Consider the following 15,533-nt stretch of genomic DNA (forward strand, 5'->3'; position numbering starts at 1 on the left):
CGGGACCCAAGACCTTTTCTGAAGGTACATAAATTCAAAATTATTTTCACCATAGTAAACAAGATTTTGCCCTCTCACTCTCATTCATTCAATACAATGAAAAATTGGCTGAAGGACCAATCAAACTTTATACTGTTAACCACTGACGATTGTCTACTGGATGAAAAATCAGGAAAAGAAATCACTGCAGTGTCACTTTCAAATTACACAGCAACTTGTTGAATTAAAGAGCAACATATATCATGAAGACTGAGTTAATATCTCTTCTGCAGAATTCTACTTTTGCCTTAAGAATGGATGAATCTAAAGATGTGGCTGGACTTGCTGCTTTGCTTGTGTTCATCTGGTGTCAGCACCAACTAATCATCTAGTAAGATCTTCTTTCATTTGAATGCTTGACAACAAACAGATTATACTAAAATGTTCAAAGTGTTGAGTTACTTCCGAAACTCATGGTTTATTCTGGAACAGCTGTGTTGACATTTACACTGATGGTGCAAAGCAGTGGTAGGTAAAACTAGTGGTGCCTTAGTAGTTACTGTACTGTACTGTATTGTTCACTGCCTTGAACGGGGAGAGGGGAGGGTCACTAAAAAAATGAATCTTGATGAAGAAGTAAAATTATTTATTACAGAAAGTCTCCATCCAGGAGTACAATAAGAAAAAAATTCCATGTAACAATACAGAAAGTATGCAAAAAGTACTTCTTCCACAAACTGAACCCTGGCTGTCGCCCAAAGGAAAAGCAACTGTTCGAGCTGCAAGTTGAACTGGCCACATTTTTTCACGGAACATCATTTTCACTCGAAAGGGCAAGTGACAAACTGTGGTTATCCAGACATGGAAATTTAGTAGATATCTTCTCAAAAATAAACAAAATGAGAATTAACTATATTTGTGGCCAGCGATAAAAAAAGTTTTCTAATGAAAATTAGGACTTTTGAAAACTTGTATTCACCAACCAGGAACTTCAAAGCTTCCCAATTCTTACAGACTCTTCTGATTAAATCAGTAATGATATTAATAGGCATGAATTTTTGTTATATAATGAAATACATTAACATTTGGAAAATCTGCATAATGCAATGAACCGGTATTTTCCAAATGACCAATATACAACGTTACAAATAATGCATAGGTAAGAGATTGATTCAAAATGCAAGACAGACCAATTCTACATTCCAACCAACCTTTAAGAAACTACCATTTGTTGAGTTTTGATACAATATTAAAGGAAAACTGTTTTTCTCCTTGAAACACTTCTGACGCCAAACGTATGAGTTTTCCACATGAAGCAAGTCTCTGGCACAGACTGACTGGGTGTCTTACGAGTCAATTCAATTGACACTAACTACCCAGAGTTAGTGTAGACCCCACAGTTTAAGGGCTCAGTTCCATAAGACTATCTAAGTGCCCACTTCAGACACCAATCTCAAGTGGTCCCCAGGTTACCCAGATTACCTTCTGAGTTGGCTACAAGTTGTGAGGACTTCCCTGGAGGCCCTCCTGGAACTCAGGGAAACACTTTACTTAATATTACTGGTTTATTATAAGACATACTTAAAAGGATACAAACAAACAATCAGATGAAGAGGCATACAAGGCAAGGTCTCGAAGGGTCCAGAGCATAGGAAGGAGATTCTGTTCCTGGAGTTTGGGGTGTGCCACTCTCCTGGCATATAGATGTGCTCACCAACCTGGAAGCTCTCTGAACTTTGCTATTTAGGGATTTTTCTGAAGGCCCGATTACATGGGCACAATTGATTAAATCACTGACCACAGGTGGCTGGCTCAATCTCCACCCATTCTCCCACGGGGTGAGGGGTAGAGCAGAAAGTTCCAACCCTTTAATCACACAGTTGGTTCCCCTGGCAATTAATTCCCATCCTGAAGCTTTCTTGGGGTCCATCAAGAGTCACCTCATTAAGGTAAATAAACTCAGGTATGGCTGAAAGGGGCTTACTGTAACAAAGAAAGCTCCTCCCACCCTATCACTAAGGAAATTCCAAGGGCTTCAGGCATTCTGTGCCAGCAAAGGGACAAAGACCAAAAATACATTTTTTATTACATTACAGTATCACAAGGATCAAAAAAGAAGCCTGCAAAGGCTACTAAAATACTTCTCCTCTTCCCAACTACATATGTGAGGCCAGATTTCCTCCCTATAGTTCAACCAAAAAAACCATGTTATCAATACTGAATGCAGAATCTGACAAGAAAATCTAGCTATCCTGTCTTCTAGTAAGCCAGATACTAAAGCAATATGCAAAAATGTAAAACAATGTCATTTTCTATTTGTTTTGAAATATACAACTGTTTTTCATAAAACATTGTGTTAACAGATGAGTTTACTGTTATTTTAAATGAATAGATTTTTTAAAATATCTCAGTTATAACTTCAAATACAGTAAGGTAGATATAATCCACAAACAAAAGCTTTTGGAGGAGGCTCAATGATTTTTATGAGTGTAAAGGTATTCAAAACATTCGAGAACCACTGTGTTTTGGACTAAACATTTGCGTCCTGTCCCCCACCTCCCATTTCATATGTTGACACTGTAACCCTCAAAGTTGATGGTATCAGGAGGAGGGGCCTTTGGAGGCAATTAGTTTTATATGAGGTCAGGAGGACAGAGCCACCATAATGAGATTACTATCCTCATAAAAAGAGGAAGAGACACCAGAAGTCACAGCAAAGAAGAGGTCATGTGAGCACACAGTGAGATGGCAGCTGCAAGCTAGGAAGACATTCCTCACTCATAACTGAGTCTGCTGACACCTTGATTTTGGATTATCTAGCCTCTAGAACTGTGACAAATGAATCTGTTTACACCACCTAGTCTATGGTATTTTGTTATAGCAGTCCAAGCCAGGATGCACTGCCCTAAAACAATCATTAAAAATGTAAAGCAAAGAGTAGAGCTAATAAGCCAACAAGGGAAATAAATTTGAATAAAAAAAATCAAATAACCCAAAAGTCAGGAAAAGTCAAAAGAAAAAAAGACAGACAGACAGACAGACAGACAACAGCAAAGAAAAGATGGGGCAAATAAAAACCAAGCAGCAAAATGACAAACTTAAACCCAAACATGTAATTATATTAAGTGCAAATGGTCCAAGCATTCCAATTAAATGGAAGAAATTGTCATAATGAATAAGACCCAACTAGTTGCTGTCTACAAGAAATGCACTTTATATATAAAAATACAGGTTAAAAATAAAATATTGGGGAAAGATGTATCATTAATAGCAGGCAAAGCAGACTTCAGGACAAGGAACATTACCCAGGATGAAAAAGATCATTTCGTAATAATAATGGGGCTGATTCCTGAAGAAGACACAATGATAAATGTGTTCACCTAACAACAGAGTTTCAAACTACATGAAGGAAAAACTGACAGAATGAAAAAGAGAAACAGACAAATCCACCATTATAATCGGTGGTTTCAACATTCTCTCAGTAACTGATAGGGCAAATAGACCAAGAAATACAGAAGTAATAATATAGGAAACTTAAACTATCAACAAACTTGACCTAATTAGATCATCTAACAAGTACAGAATACACATTCTTTGAAGTGCCTCTGGAATTTTTTCATCAAGATAGCCCACATACTGGGCAATGAAACAAATCTCAATAAATGTTAAAAAGTTGAATTCACAGATAGCACATTATCTAATTACACTGGAATTAAACCAGAAATCAATAACAATGTGATCTCTAGAAAACCTCCAAATAACGTGAAAGTTAAACAACAAATTTCTAAATAACCCATCTGTTGAAGAAATTACAAGGGAAATTAGAAAGTTATTAACAGAATGAAATCTATCTAAATTTGTGAGATGTAGCTAGAGCAATGCTTAGAGGGAAAAACACAGCTTTAAATGCTCTTATTGGAGAAGAAAAAAGGTCCAGAATCAATTATCTAAGCTTCCACTATATGAAACCAGAAAAAGAATAAATTAAACCCAAGTCCATACAAGAAAACAATAATAAAAGAGCAAAAAATCAATGGAATAGAAAATGGATAAACATTAGGAAAAACAGAATTGAGCCAAAGACTGGTTCTTTGAAAAGATCAATAGCTAGTATGGTCAAGAAAAAGAAAACGTATATTCTCAGTACCAGGAATAAAAAATGCATCACTATAAATCCCATATGTAGATATGTAAATATGATAATAAGGGAATATTAGGAACTTTACAAAACAACTTACATTAAACGGAAAAGTCCCTTTAAAAAGCATAAATTATCAAAACTACATACAAATACAGAAAATCTAGATAGTTCTACATTTAAATAAAGAAATTAAATTTTTTTAAGAAATTAAATTTCTAATTTAAAATATTCCAACAGAGAAAACTCTAGGTCCAGATGGCTTTACTGATAAATTCTATCTAACATTTAAAAACAAACAAAAACCCAATCTTGCATAAATTATTTCAGGAGAGAAAACACTTTACAACTCATTTTATGATGTAGTTTTATTCTGATAGAAAAACCAAAGTCACTGTAAGAAAGAAAAACTACAGACCTCTTATCACTCACCAACATAGATGTAAAAATCCTTAACAAAGTACTAGTGAATCAAATCTGGCACTATGTAAAATGGATATAATATGTCATGACCATGTGAGGTTTATACCAAGAAGGCAAAGTTTATTCAACATCCAAAGATCTATTAGTGTAATCTGTCACGTTAACAGAATAAAGAAGAAAAACCACAATCATCTCAATAGATGCAGAAAAAGCATTTGACAAAATTCAACACTCATTCATTATAAAAAGTTTCAGCAAGATAGGAATAGAAGAGAGGCTTAAACTGATAGCAGGCATCTACCAAAAAAATCTAATTACCATCACACTTCATGGCAAGAGACTGATTTCCCCTAAGTTTAGGAACAAGGCAAGGTTATAGCTCTCATCACATCATTTGTCATCAGAGAAATATAAATTAAAATCACAGTGAGAGTCCACAAAACACTCCTTAGAAGAGGCAAACCTAAATGGACTGACAAAATCAAGCGCTGGCGAGGATATGGAACAACTAGACTTCTCATAACCACTTTGGAAACATTAGGCAATATCTTATAAAGTTGAACATTCAGTTACCATATGACCCAGCAACTACACTCCCAGGTATTCATCCCCGAGGAATGAAAATACTTCCACAAGAAGACTTGTACATAAATGTTCATAATATCTTCATTCATAATAGCCAAAAAATGAAAATAATTCAAATGTTCAACAGCAACAGGTAGATAAATGAATTGTGTTTATACATACTACTCGGCAATGAAAAGTTCCAAACTACTGAAACAACATGGATAAATCTGAGAAAACAATTTGCTGAAAGAAGCCAGACACAAAAGGGTACATATTATTTGATTCCATATGAAGTTTTAGAACAGTCAAAACTAACCTACGGTAATAGAAACCAGAACCCAGAGCAGTGGTTGCCTAGGATGGGGGCAGCGGATGGGGAAGGAGCAGATCGGGTGCTGTGGTTATAGGGGGGTATATATTGGTTAAAACTCATCAAACTGATGAATTTTTTACTCTATGTATTGTAGTTTTTATTATATGTAAATCAAATTGAACTTCAAAAAGGTGTTTTTTTTTTTTTTTAAAGTAGCTGTTTCTAGGGAACAGATTCAGGGCAAGAGGCAGGTTAGTAAGCTCATCAAACACCTTTCTGTTTTATTCAATTCTAAAACCACATGCATGTATTACTTTATTATTCTTTTTACTTTATTTGTATCATCATAAATAGAGAATGTAAGAGTTAATCTGGGACATATAGCATGATATGTACCCGTAAGACAGAATTGACTTAAATTTCCCAGATCAACACTGCTAACAAAAATACAAAGCAACAGTGGTGATCATTTTTTAATGTACAGAAATATCGAATCACTGTGTTGTGCACCAGGAACTAACACAGTGCTGTAGGTCAATTATAATTCAAAAACAAACTCATAGAAAAAGAGAACAGATTTGTGGTTACCAGAGGCAGGAGGTGTGGGGAGAGGAACTGGATAAACTTCTACTTATAAGATAAATAAGTACAGGGATGTAACATACCACCTGATTAATATAATTAACAATGCTGTATGTGAAATATAATTAACAATGTTATATACGAAAGTCGTTAAGAGTGCAAATCCTAAGAGCTCTCATCACAAGGAAAAATACTTTTTATTTTTTATCTATATGAGATGATAGATGCTCACTAAACTTATTGTGGTAATCATTTCATGACATAGGTAACTCAAATCTTTATGCTGTACACCTTAAACTTATACAGGGCTGTATGTCAGTTATATCTCAATAAAACTGGAAGGAAGAAAATACAAAGCAATAGAATGTAACAGTCAAGAGCACATATGTTAAAATCCTCACCTCATGGACAAATTATTTAACTTCTCTGCAGTTTAATTTCTTCATCTGTAAGATGATGGTAATGATAAAAAATCTACCTTACAGGGTTACTGTAAGTACTAACTATAATAAAGTATCTGGCACATTGGAAACAGCAAAAACATTAGTTCCCTTCCCCTTTCTCTGTGTTACCTAGTTACTTAACATACAAATGCTATTTATTCTATTTACCACAGTATTTCCAAGCATAATCTCTTATTTTATGTTAGCTCTTGCTCAAAATGCCTCTAGTATTTGTGTTAGTTGCTTATCCCTGGGGCTGTCTTTAAAATGACTCATTTTAGCTGATAAACTTGACAAAGGTTCTCCACACTCCATGACCACAAACACACACAAAGAATGTCTTTGCCATTTATGTATAAAACCTAAGTAATACTTCACCTAACACTGGAAATGTTTCCAAAGTTTTAAACATAACAAAAACTAACTCATCAAATTAAATACCATGATCATTCTTTTTAAATAATGAACAATTCCTAATTTGTCTTAAAGGTGCAAGGTAGCAGCTATAAAATAAACAAGGACTACAATTTGCAATCTCTTCTCAGGGTTAATTATTCCTAATTTATTAAAATATTCACTCAACTCTGCCAACTGTTCTTCCCTACCCATCTCTGTCTCTTTCTTTCCACTGCCTCATACACAATCAGCAAACATTTATTAGGCACCTCAAATTTGCCAGCACTGCTCCAGGTATTGGGGAGATTATGATGAGCAAAAAAACCAGACATAATTTCAGGCCTCAAAGAATTTATAGTCCAGTGGTGGGAAACAAAGTAACTGGTATTAATCAAGGAAACAAATAAATGCAAAATTCCGTCTGATTATTACTAACAAGTGACGTATAATAAGCATTTACTATCTATCAGGCAGGGACTAAGCACTGTAAATGTAATAGCTCACTTAACCCTCCCACTAACCTTAGCCTCATTTGACAGAAGAGGAAAGGCAAAGTTTAATATCTTGCCTAAAGTTACACAGATAATAGGTCAACAAACAGGAATTAGGGCTTCAGCCTAGTATGGGAAGTCAAGGAAGGGTTCTCCAAGGAAGTAACTGGGTGGAGACTTGAAGATTACTATTAGGCAGCAAGGGGTGAATGAAGAACCACTCAGGCAGTAGACAGGTTAAAGAATATTCAAAGGCCCTGTGGAAGGCAAGCGTATGAAATCAGGAATTTAAATTTTTTAAAAAGGCTGGAGAGGAGGAAAGAACAGGGTGGGAACATGCTATGAATGGTAGGAGGAGGGTTCTGCTGGGTTGAAGTGGGCAGGCCAGAAACAATAGCGCCAGTGTGGATGAAGAGAAGTAGCTGGACTTGAGATATACTTGAAGGTGAAACACACCAGATTTGGGTAGGAACTACACATCCAGGGTAACACAGTTTGTAGGAAAAATGATTCCACAATTTCTGGCTAGCATAATTTAATGAACAATGGTGCCAGGAAACAGCAGAGGCCCAAACTTTAAAAGATGATGGATTTGCTTTGACAAGTGTTTAATTTAAAATATTTTCGAGATATAAAGTACGGAAGCAGATTACAGAGGTTTGTCTTTCGCAGTAAAGGTGGCTCCGGAATAAGATATTTTGTAAGCAATTGACATATAAATGGTAATGAGATTGTCTTTGGAAAGGAGGGCCTACGGCAGTCTTGAGTCAACAAAATTTACAGACAGGCTTGCACAGAAGACGGGGAAAGACTAGCCAAGCTGAGCCACAGAAATCAAAAGAGAGTGTTACCAATTAAAACGCAATGCTCAAGAGTCAAACGCTGCTGAGAACTGTAGTAGATTTACATTTCAAAAGCATCAGTCGGATTTAGCGACCTGGAGGCACTTCTAACTTCAGTTAGGGTTACTTCTGTAGTGATCAGGGGAGTGACCGATTGGAGTCGTTAAAGGGTTACTGGAAGGCGAGGAAAATAACTGAAAAGAGACTCTGGAGAAGTTTCGCTGCGGATGGGGGAAGGCAAAGAGAAAGAGAGTGACCGTGGGAAGGAAACGGGCCAGAGTCAACAGCTTATTTTGTTTCACTTCGTTAGGAAGAAAAAACGTTAACGCGTTTAAAAGACGATGGAATAATCCCTTAAGGAGAGAGTGATGGTTCTAGAGTCACCGGCAGGTCCTCCCCAGCCCCCGCTATCTCCTCCCGTGTTCTCGCCTTCTCCACCTTGCACAGGCCCAGGCCCCACAGCCACCCTGGCTCGCCTGCCCAGCTAGCAGGAGGATCCTCACCGCAATGGCCCCCTCGCTCAGGTGGCCCACCATGGTTCCGCCGCGACAACTCCCGCGTTCCGACGCCCCCGCAGCCCTGGCTTCACTCCCGTAGCCCCGCGCGCTGCAAAACGATTGGCCCGAACAGCTGCGTGCACCGCTCCCGCCTCCCGACGTGCGCACGGCCTGGGGGCGGGTCTAGGCGCCGAGCCGCCACCGCATTGGCCGAGGCGCGGCGGGCGGCTCACGTGACCCACGGGAACCCGGGTCCCGGGCCTAGTCGTGGGATGGCGGGTTGTCGGGGTGGGGCGCTAAGCTGCGGGACGCGCGAAACGTGACGCAGACGCAGCGAAGGGCAAAGTGGATGAGTTCCGGCAGCTTTATGAGAGGGCTCGGGAACGTACCCGGCTCGGCCTTTGGCCGTCGGACGGCTGGTAGTCCAGAGGAATGTTAGAGCTGTTTTTTGATACCTGCTGTTAAATGTAGTCAAAGCAGTGGCTTGATTCCTTCAGTAGCCCAGTGCTGAACTCCCGCAGGTGCCAGACCCTGAACTTGGCACAGTGGGAGTCTCTGAAGGTAAAAACGACCCGGTCCCTATCCTCTGAAGAGAACACAGTCTGTCGAGGGAGCTTCTGCTGTGAGTAGCCCTAACTCAAGGTACACTTGGTCTGGGCCCCAGGAGAAACACAAAGTGGGTTGCAATCACAGGTGGAAAATTCCTGGGAAGGTTTCCCGCAGGAAGTGCCGCTTAAACTGAGTCTTGTGGGGAGAGTATAGCTCAGTAGTAGAGCGCATGCCTGGCATGCGTGAGGTCCTGGATTCAATCCTTAGTACCTCCACGAAAAATATAAATATAACAAACCTAATTGCCAACCCCCACCAAAAAAAAATTTTTTTTTTAATAAATAAACTGAGCCTTGAAGGATGTATGGAAATTTGCCAGGTGGACTCCATGTGAGAGTGGTGATGCCCCAGGAAGAATGAAGAGCCTATGCAAAAACTAGAGAGGTGAATAACGTGGCAAGCTGGGGATAGCTTTGAGTAGCTCAGGATGGTGGGATACAGAGGAAGAAGTGAACCTTAATATTAGAAAGTAAGCCAAGGGTCGAATAAATGAGCGTTTATATAAATGCTAAGAGGAGCATTGATGAATTTAAGGTGAAGGACTAACATCTGTCTTGGTGTGGAGGATGGATTGCATTTGGGGTGGGAAAGGAGGGGATGTGAGGCCATGGAGACTAGTTATGACACTAGAAAGAATGCCAGACAGGAAATGGTACGGGCTTGATCTAAGGAATAAACTGGGGATTGAAAAGAAAACAAATTGAACTGTGTAAGAAATAGAAATATTTGCTATCTTAATAGTTGCTAGGGAGAGTGAGAAAAAAATCTGGGATGTGTCTCAGGTTTCTGACCTCACCATCAAGGGTAGATGGAGGTCTAAGAGGGCAGAGATGGTGACCAATGTGATTCATCATTGTATAACCATTTCCTCATGTGATGCCTGGAATAGTCAGTTTTCAATAACTATTTCTTAATGGAGGAATGTTAGAGTGAATTGGTGCAAGAGTGTAAACAACTATAGGAAAAGACCATAAGAATTGATTTTGTTGCTTCACACTTGCTTGAATGAAATCTTGATTTTTTAGAGTTGTGCTTTTGTAGAAATCTGAATTCCTTGTTTTCTTACTCATTTTCTAGATCTGAAGTAGCATGGATCTGCCTGTGGAGGAGTGGACATCACACATACTTCAGAAGTGGTCTTTGCTCCCCAAGTCCATTCAGGTCACAATTTCTACAGCAGAGACTTTGAACGATATCTTTCTTCACTCATCTTCGCTTCTTCAGTAAGTGAATGGAAGCTTTAATCAGGGAAATTTTGGTCTGGAAGATGCACTCTCTTGTCATTTGCCCTCAGGTTATATCTCTTTTTGCGGAAGGATTAAGTTCAGACTTTTAGATTTTGGGACATTCAATAGTTCTTTCTGTTTTCACAGTTCTTTCTAACCTACTATTATAGATCAGATTGAGATGCTATTTAGCTTTTTCAGTGTCAATATTATGTTTCAATAATCAGTGCCTTGCTGTCATCACTAGGCTGTGAACCTTGCCGTATCCCAAAGGATACAGTAGAGATTTACTAGGTGCACGTAGAAATTCATAAGTGTTCATATTTGGAAGGAACCTTACAGGTCATATAGTCTAACCCAGTTATTTTTCAAACTCTCTTGACTGCACTACTCAGTAAGAAATGTATTTTACATCACAATCTCGTACACACATATGTATATAAAAAACTGAAACAGGAGTTTCCCAAAACTTTGTTCAGTGAATTTTTTTGAACACTTATTTTGTGCCAGCCACTGTGCTAGATGCTTAGTAAATAAAAAACACACCATTAAAATAAAAAAGTAGACAAAGGTCCTCACCTTTTAGGAGCTTAATTCTAGCAAGGAGGAACACAATAAACATTATAAATAAGTAAAGTATGTAATGTGTTCAAGGTGACAAGTACAGTAGAAAAAAGGAAAAACTGAACAGGGTAGGGGAAATAATGCTGGGAGGGGAATGCAGGTTGTAGTATTAAATAGTGTGGTCTGATGTGCCTCACTGAGAGAGTGGAAGTGGAGCAAAGTCTTGGAGATACAGGAGTTAACAAAGCAGATACCTTAGAGAAGAGCGTTCCTGCGAGATCCCAAGGTGGGAGTGTGTCTGGGATGTTTGAGCAACAGCACACTGGGTGAACAGTTAGTGGTGGATGAACAGAGTAAGCCGAGGGAGAGTAGTAGGAAATAACGTCAGGAAGGCAGTGGGACATGCGTGGGAGCTGGGTAAGAGCAGGTGGCACAAATCACGTTGGCCCTTTTTTAGTTCCTTGTCTTTCTTTTTACCCTGCATAGGAAGTGATTACAGGGTGTGGTAGGCAGAATTCTAAAGATGACCCCCCCCAGCATTCCTGTCCCCTGGTTATTCAATCTAACATTAACTTACGCACTGCTGGGAAGGGATTTGGCCAATAAAAGTCCAAGGCTAGTCAATTTGAGGTACAGTTACTGGGTAGGCATAACCCAGTCAGGTGAGACTTTTGAAAGCAGAGCTTTTTTTCCAGCTGGGAACAGAAAGGGAAATAAGAGAGATTCAAAGCAGAAGATTTGAATGTGGTTTGGCTGGCTTTGATGATGGAGCCACATGACACAGGACAGGAATGCAGACAGCCTCTGGAAGCTGAGAGTGCTTCCTGGCTAACAGCCAGCAAGGAAATGGGGACCTCAGACCTGCAATTGCAAGGAAATGACTTCTGCCAGCATCCTGAAGGCGTTTAGACTCAGATTCTTTCGCAGATCCTCCATATAAAAGGTCACTTGATTTCGGCCTTGTGAGACCCTAAGCAGAGAGCCTAGGAAAGCCCACCTGGACTTCTGATCTACAGAACTGTGAGGATAATAAATGAGAATTGCTTTAACCTGCTGAATTTGAGGTAACTGCTACACAATAATAGAAAACTAACGGAGTCTTGAGATAAGACTGATGTGATCTGATTGTATTTTAAAGCAGGTGTCAGCAAACAGCAACCTACGGGATACAGCCATCCCACTGCCTGTTTTTGTGTGGCCATCAGCTAAGAATGGTTATTAACGATAAACATTGCAGTCAGCTTAATGATACAGAACACTGGCTTTGCAAAACTCCAGTTTAGCAAAATGGTATCCTTTGAAAAAAAAATTTTCATTTTTCTCATTAGTAGACCTATGTTGCAAAAAAAAAGTCACAGTGAGTTATTATATTTTGAATTCTGTCAATAAAAAGGTTTTACAAACATGTCTTTTCTTCTGTTAGACAAGTACCTATGTAATAGTATCGATTTTATCTCTTAGCCCACAAAAGCTAAACCTTTACTCTCTGGCTTTCTATAGAAAGTTTGCTGATCCCTGTTTTAAAGGATGACTCCTGTGCACTGTGATGAGGGTAGACTATGTAAGAAGCAAGAATGGAAATAAAGCGACCTTTTGGGAGGCTGTTGCCTTAATCCAGGTGAGAGAGGAGGTGATAGTAATTTGGACCAGGTGGCAGTAGTGGGGATGATGAAAAGTGGTTAGATTCTGATGGTGTACTTAACAGCATTTCCTGACAGATGGAATACAGTGTGTTAGAGAAGTAAAAAGTGACTCTGGGAATTTAGATCTAAGGGGCTGAAGGTGGAAGGATGAAATCACCACCACGTGGGAAAGCTGCAGGTAGAGCTCTTTTTGGGAAGGATGTTCAGGAGTTCATAGTTCAGTTGGAGATACCTAGTAAACATCCAAGTGAAGATGTCTAAATGAGTGTGGGGTTTATGAGGCCTGGGCTAGAGATACAAATACGGGAATTAAATGGCATTTGAGCCATGAGACTGGAAAATTTTACCAAGGAAGAAAGTGTAGATGTTTACCCCATGTGATGTACTTTCTGAAATTTTCCCTTTTACTGATCTCGTTGTAAAAGTACTAATCAGGACCTGCTAAACTGTTTTCATGACCTACCGAGTCATAACCTACAATTTGAAAAATAATGTTAGTGGCTCACAGCGAAATGAATGTGACAATGAATGTATCTATGTTCACGTATAATTGAAAAATTGTGCTCTACACTGGAATTTGACAGCATTGTAAAATGACTGTAACTCAGTAAAAAAATGTTCATATAAAAGAAAAGAAAAGAAAAATAATGTTAAAACCCTACAAGATCTCTGGATTCCCTGTACAGAATTTCCAAAAATGATGAAGAACTGCTGATGAAAATTTTGGATGATAAGAGTTTTCACAAGATAAATTGGTATAGCTTACTAACAGCAAAAAGGAATAATTCACAAGAATCCAAATTTGAAGTTTTGGAGCGTGGAAAGGAATATAAATCAAAGAAGTGATTCACCTGGTTTTTTAATACTGAAGTTCCTCAAGACTCCAGCCTAGGCCCTCTTTCCTTTTCTCTTACCTCACCCTGCAGCCTCATTCACAACCATGACATCAGTTATCTCCTATACGCTGATTACCCTTCAAATTATATCTCCAGCCCTCACTTCCCCTCTGAATCCAGCTGACTATGTAAAGCCTCAAAGATACTCAGCATATCCAAAACCAGACTCAACAATCTTCCCCCTTTCTACTTCAGATCATCATGAACCCTGAGTGAATTATACCATCATCCATCCAGTTGCTATCCAGAAACCTAGGAGTCGTGCCTAATTTTTCCTTCTCCCTCACACCTCATTAAATCCGTTTCCAAATTTTGTCCATTGTAGGATATGAACGCTAGATTGCTTTCAAATTTGGCAAATAGGACTTCTGCTTCTGGGTAGCATGTAATAGGTTAGAACAGACAGTACTTGTTGCAACTAAAAAAGTTGATATTTTAATCATGTTTTTAAAGACATCATAGAGCAACAAGGACTAGATGAACTAAAATTCCAGAGAGGGAAGACTCCTTCCTAGGTGATCACTAGCCATTGTCTCTTGGGGATAATTAAAGGCTGAGGATCAGGCTGGCTTCAAGCACAGGGACTAGACTAGGGGAAACTGAAACCAGCAGACCTTTTGGCAGTCATTTAGAGCTGATGTGATGGACTGGAAACTACAAGAGGCCCAAACTCAAGGCCCAAATTTAGAGTCAATTTGCCTTATGGGATATTTACTGAATTCTCAGAAAATATAGATGGCCTACCAAAAATGCAGAATAAAATCTCCTGTGGTATTGCAATGCTGAGGGGCAAAATCCCACTAGTGGAAAGGGGCCTGCAACAAACACACATACAAATCTAAGCTCAAAACGTCCTGAGACCAAAGCTTTCAGGCATGAGAAGACAGAGACCTTCTAGGCTCTCAACCAAAAGCTCAGGAGACTCACACCCAAGGAATAGGGAGAAACCAGACATGTACTGTTTTAATAAAACTACAGTAAAGACTAAAATTCTTAATACAGCCAGTAAGACATTGCAGTGTGACCACTGCCTATTTCTCTGGCCTCCTCTCTCCCCACACTCCCCTTTCAGCCGTACAGGCCTTCTTTTAGTTCTTGATACACACTAGGCTGCTGCTTGTCACAGGGCCTTTTCTTGGGGTGGTTCTTCCTGAAATGCCTTTGCTGTGCACTCCACCATGCCCTGAGACCTAGTTAACTTCTGCTCATCCTTCAAGATCAGCCAGATCTTTCTCAGGAAAGCCTTCCTGACTCCCAGCTGGATCATCTTCATTTTTTTTTTTTTGGATCATCTTCATTTTTTATGCATTTACAATAAATACAGCATACCTTTCCTTCTTATATTTGTGTAATCATTTGATTAATGTCTATCTCTACTACTAAACTGTAAGCTCCATGAGGGCAAGGACCATGTCTGTATTTGTCCTTCTACAGACCGGAGTAGTGTAGTGTCAAAAAAACAGGTCCTCAACAAATATTGATTGAATGGCAGTTTGATAAAGCTCTTGTTCAGTGACTGGCACATATGAATGCTCAGTATGACACAGGAATGAGAGCCTCACATGTACACATAAACACATACCTTTCAAGTTCAATGTTGACATGATTATCTTCGTGCCAGTAACTATCACCATGTCTGGTGCATAACAGGCACTTAGATTTTGGTTGGATAAATTAATAAGTTCAGTGTTGAGCCTTGCCGTTTCAGGTACTAGGTACAATTAGGGTTATACTTTTTTTTTTTTTGCTTGTTATTTTTCTCTTTTTAGATGTTAGTAAGATACAAATACATTCTCATTGCAAATGATTGCCACAGTGTTCAATAAAGTAAAACATGAAAGTTTCCCCCTTAGCCTTCTAACTCTCTTTCACAGAGATAATCACAGGTTATTAGAGCTTTCTAGTTCTTTTTTTACATATTCTC

The 15,533-nt window shown here is 39.0% G+C and overlaps 2 protein-coding genes across 7 annotated transcripts in view; one reads left to right on the top strand and one right to left on the bottom strand.

Annotated features, from left to right (window-relative positions):
- RPA1 (replication protein A1) overlaps positions 1 to 8,839 on the bottom strand; it is a 46,736-nt gene extending 37,897 nt beyond the window's left edge. The window contains exon 1 of one of the 2 annotated variants that reach the window (XM_014559567.2): positions 8,678 to 8,839. In XM_014559567.2, coding sequence (XP_014415053.1) covers positions 8,678 to 8,710 — 33 coding nt within the window. In that variant the 5' untranslated portion in view covers positions 8,711 to 8,839. The remainder of the gene's footprint in view (positions 1 to 8,677) is intronic. The other variant, XM_006184997.3, reaches the window with a different exon arrangement.
- Positions 8,840 to 8,934: 95 nt separating this feature from the next.
- Positions 8,935 to 15,533, top strand: part of SMYD4 (SET and MYND domain containing 4) — a 59,238-nt gene continuing 52,639 nt past the window's right edge. For all 5 annotated transcript variants that reach the window (XR_004311748.1, XR_004311747.1, XR_004311746.1 and 2 more), the window contains exons 1-2: positions 8,935 to 9,293; positions 10,358 to 10,503. Coding sequence is in view for 1 of the 5 variants with exons in the window: in XM_006185055.3 (XP_006185117.1) it covers positions 10,370 to 10,503 (134 nt within the window). In the remaining 4 variants the exon portion in view is untranslated. The remainder of the gene's footprint in view (positions 9,294 to 10,357; positions 10,504 to 15,533) is intronic.

The sequence above is a fragment of the Camelus ferus genome, chromosome 16 (assembly GCF_009834535.1).
Source record: "Camelus ferus isolate YT-003-E chromosome 16, BCGSAC_Cfer_1.0, whole genome shotgun sequence".
In the NCBI taxonomy this organism is placed as follows: Eukaryota; Metazoa; Chordata; class Mammalia; order Artiodactyla; family Camelidae; genus Camelus; species Camelus ferus.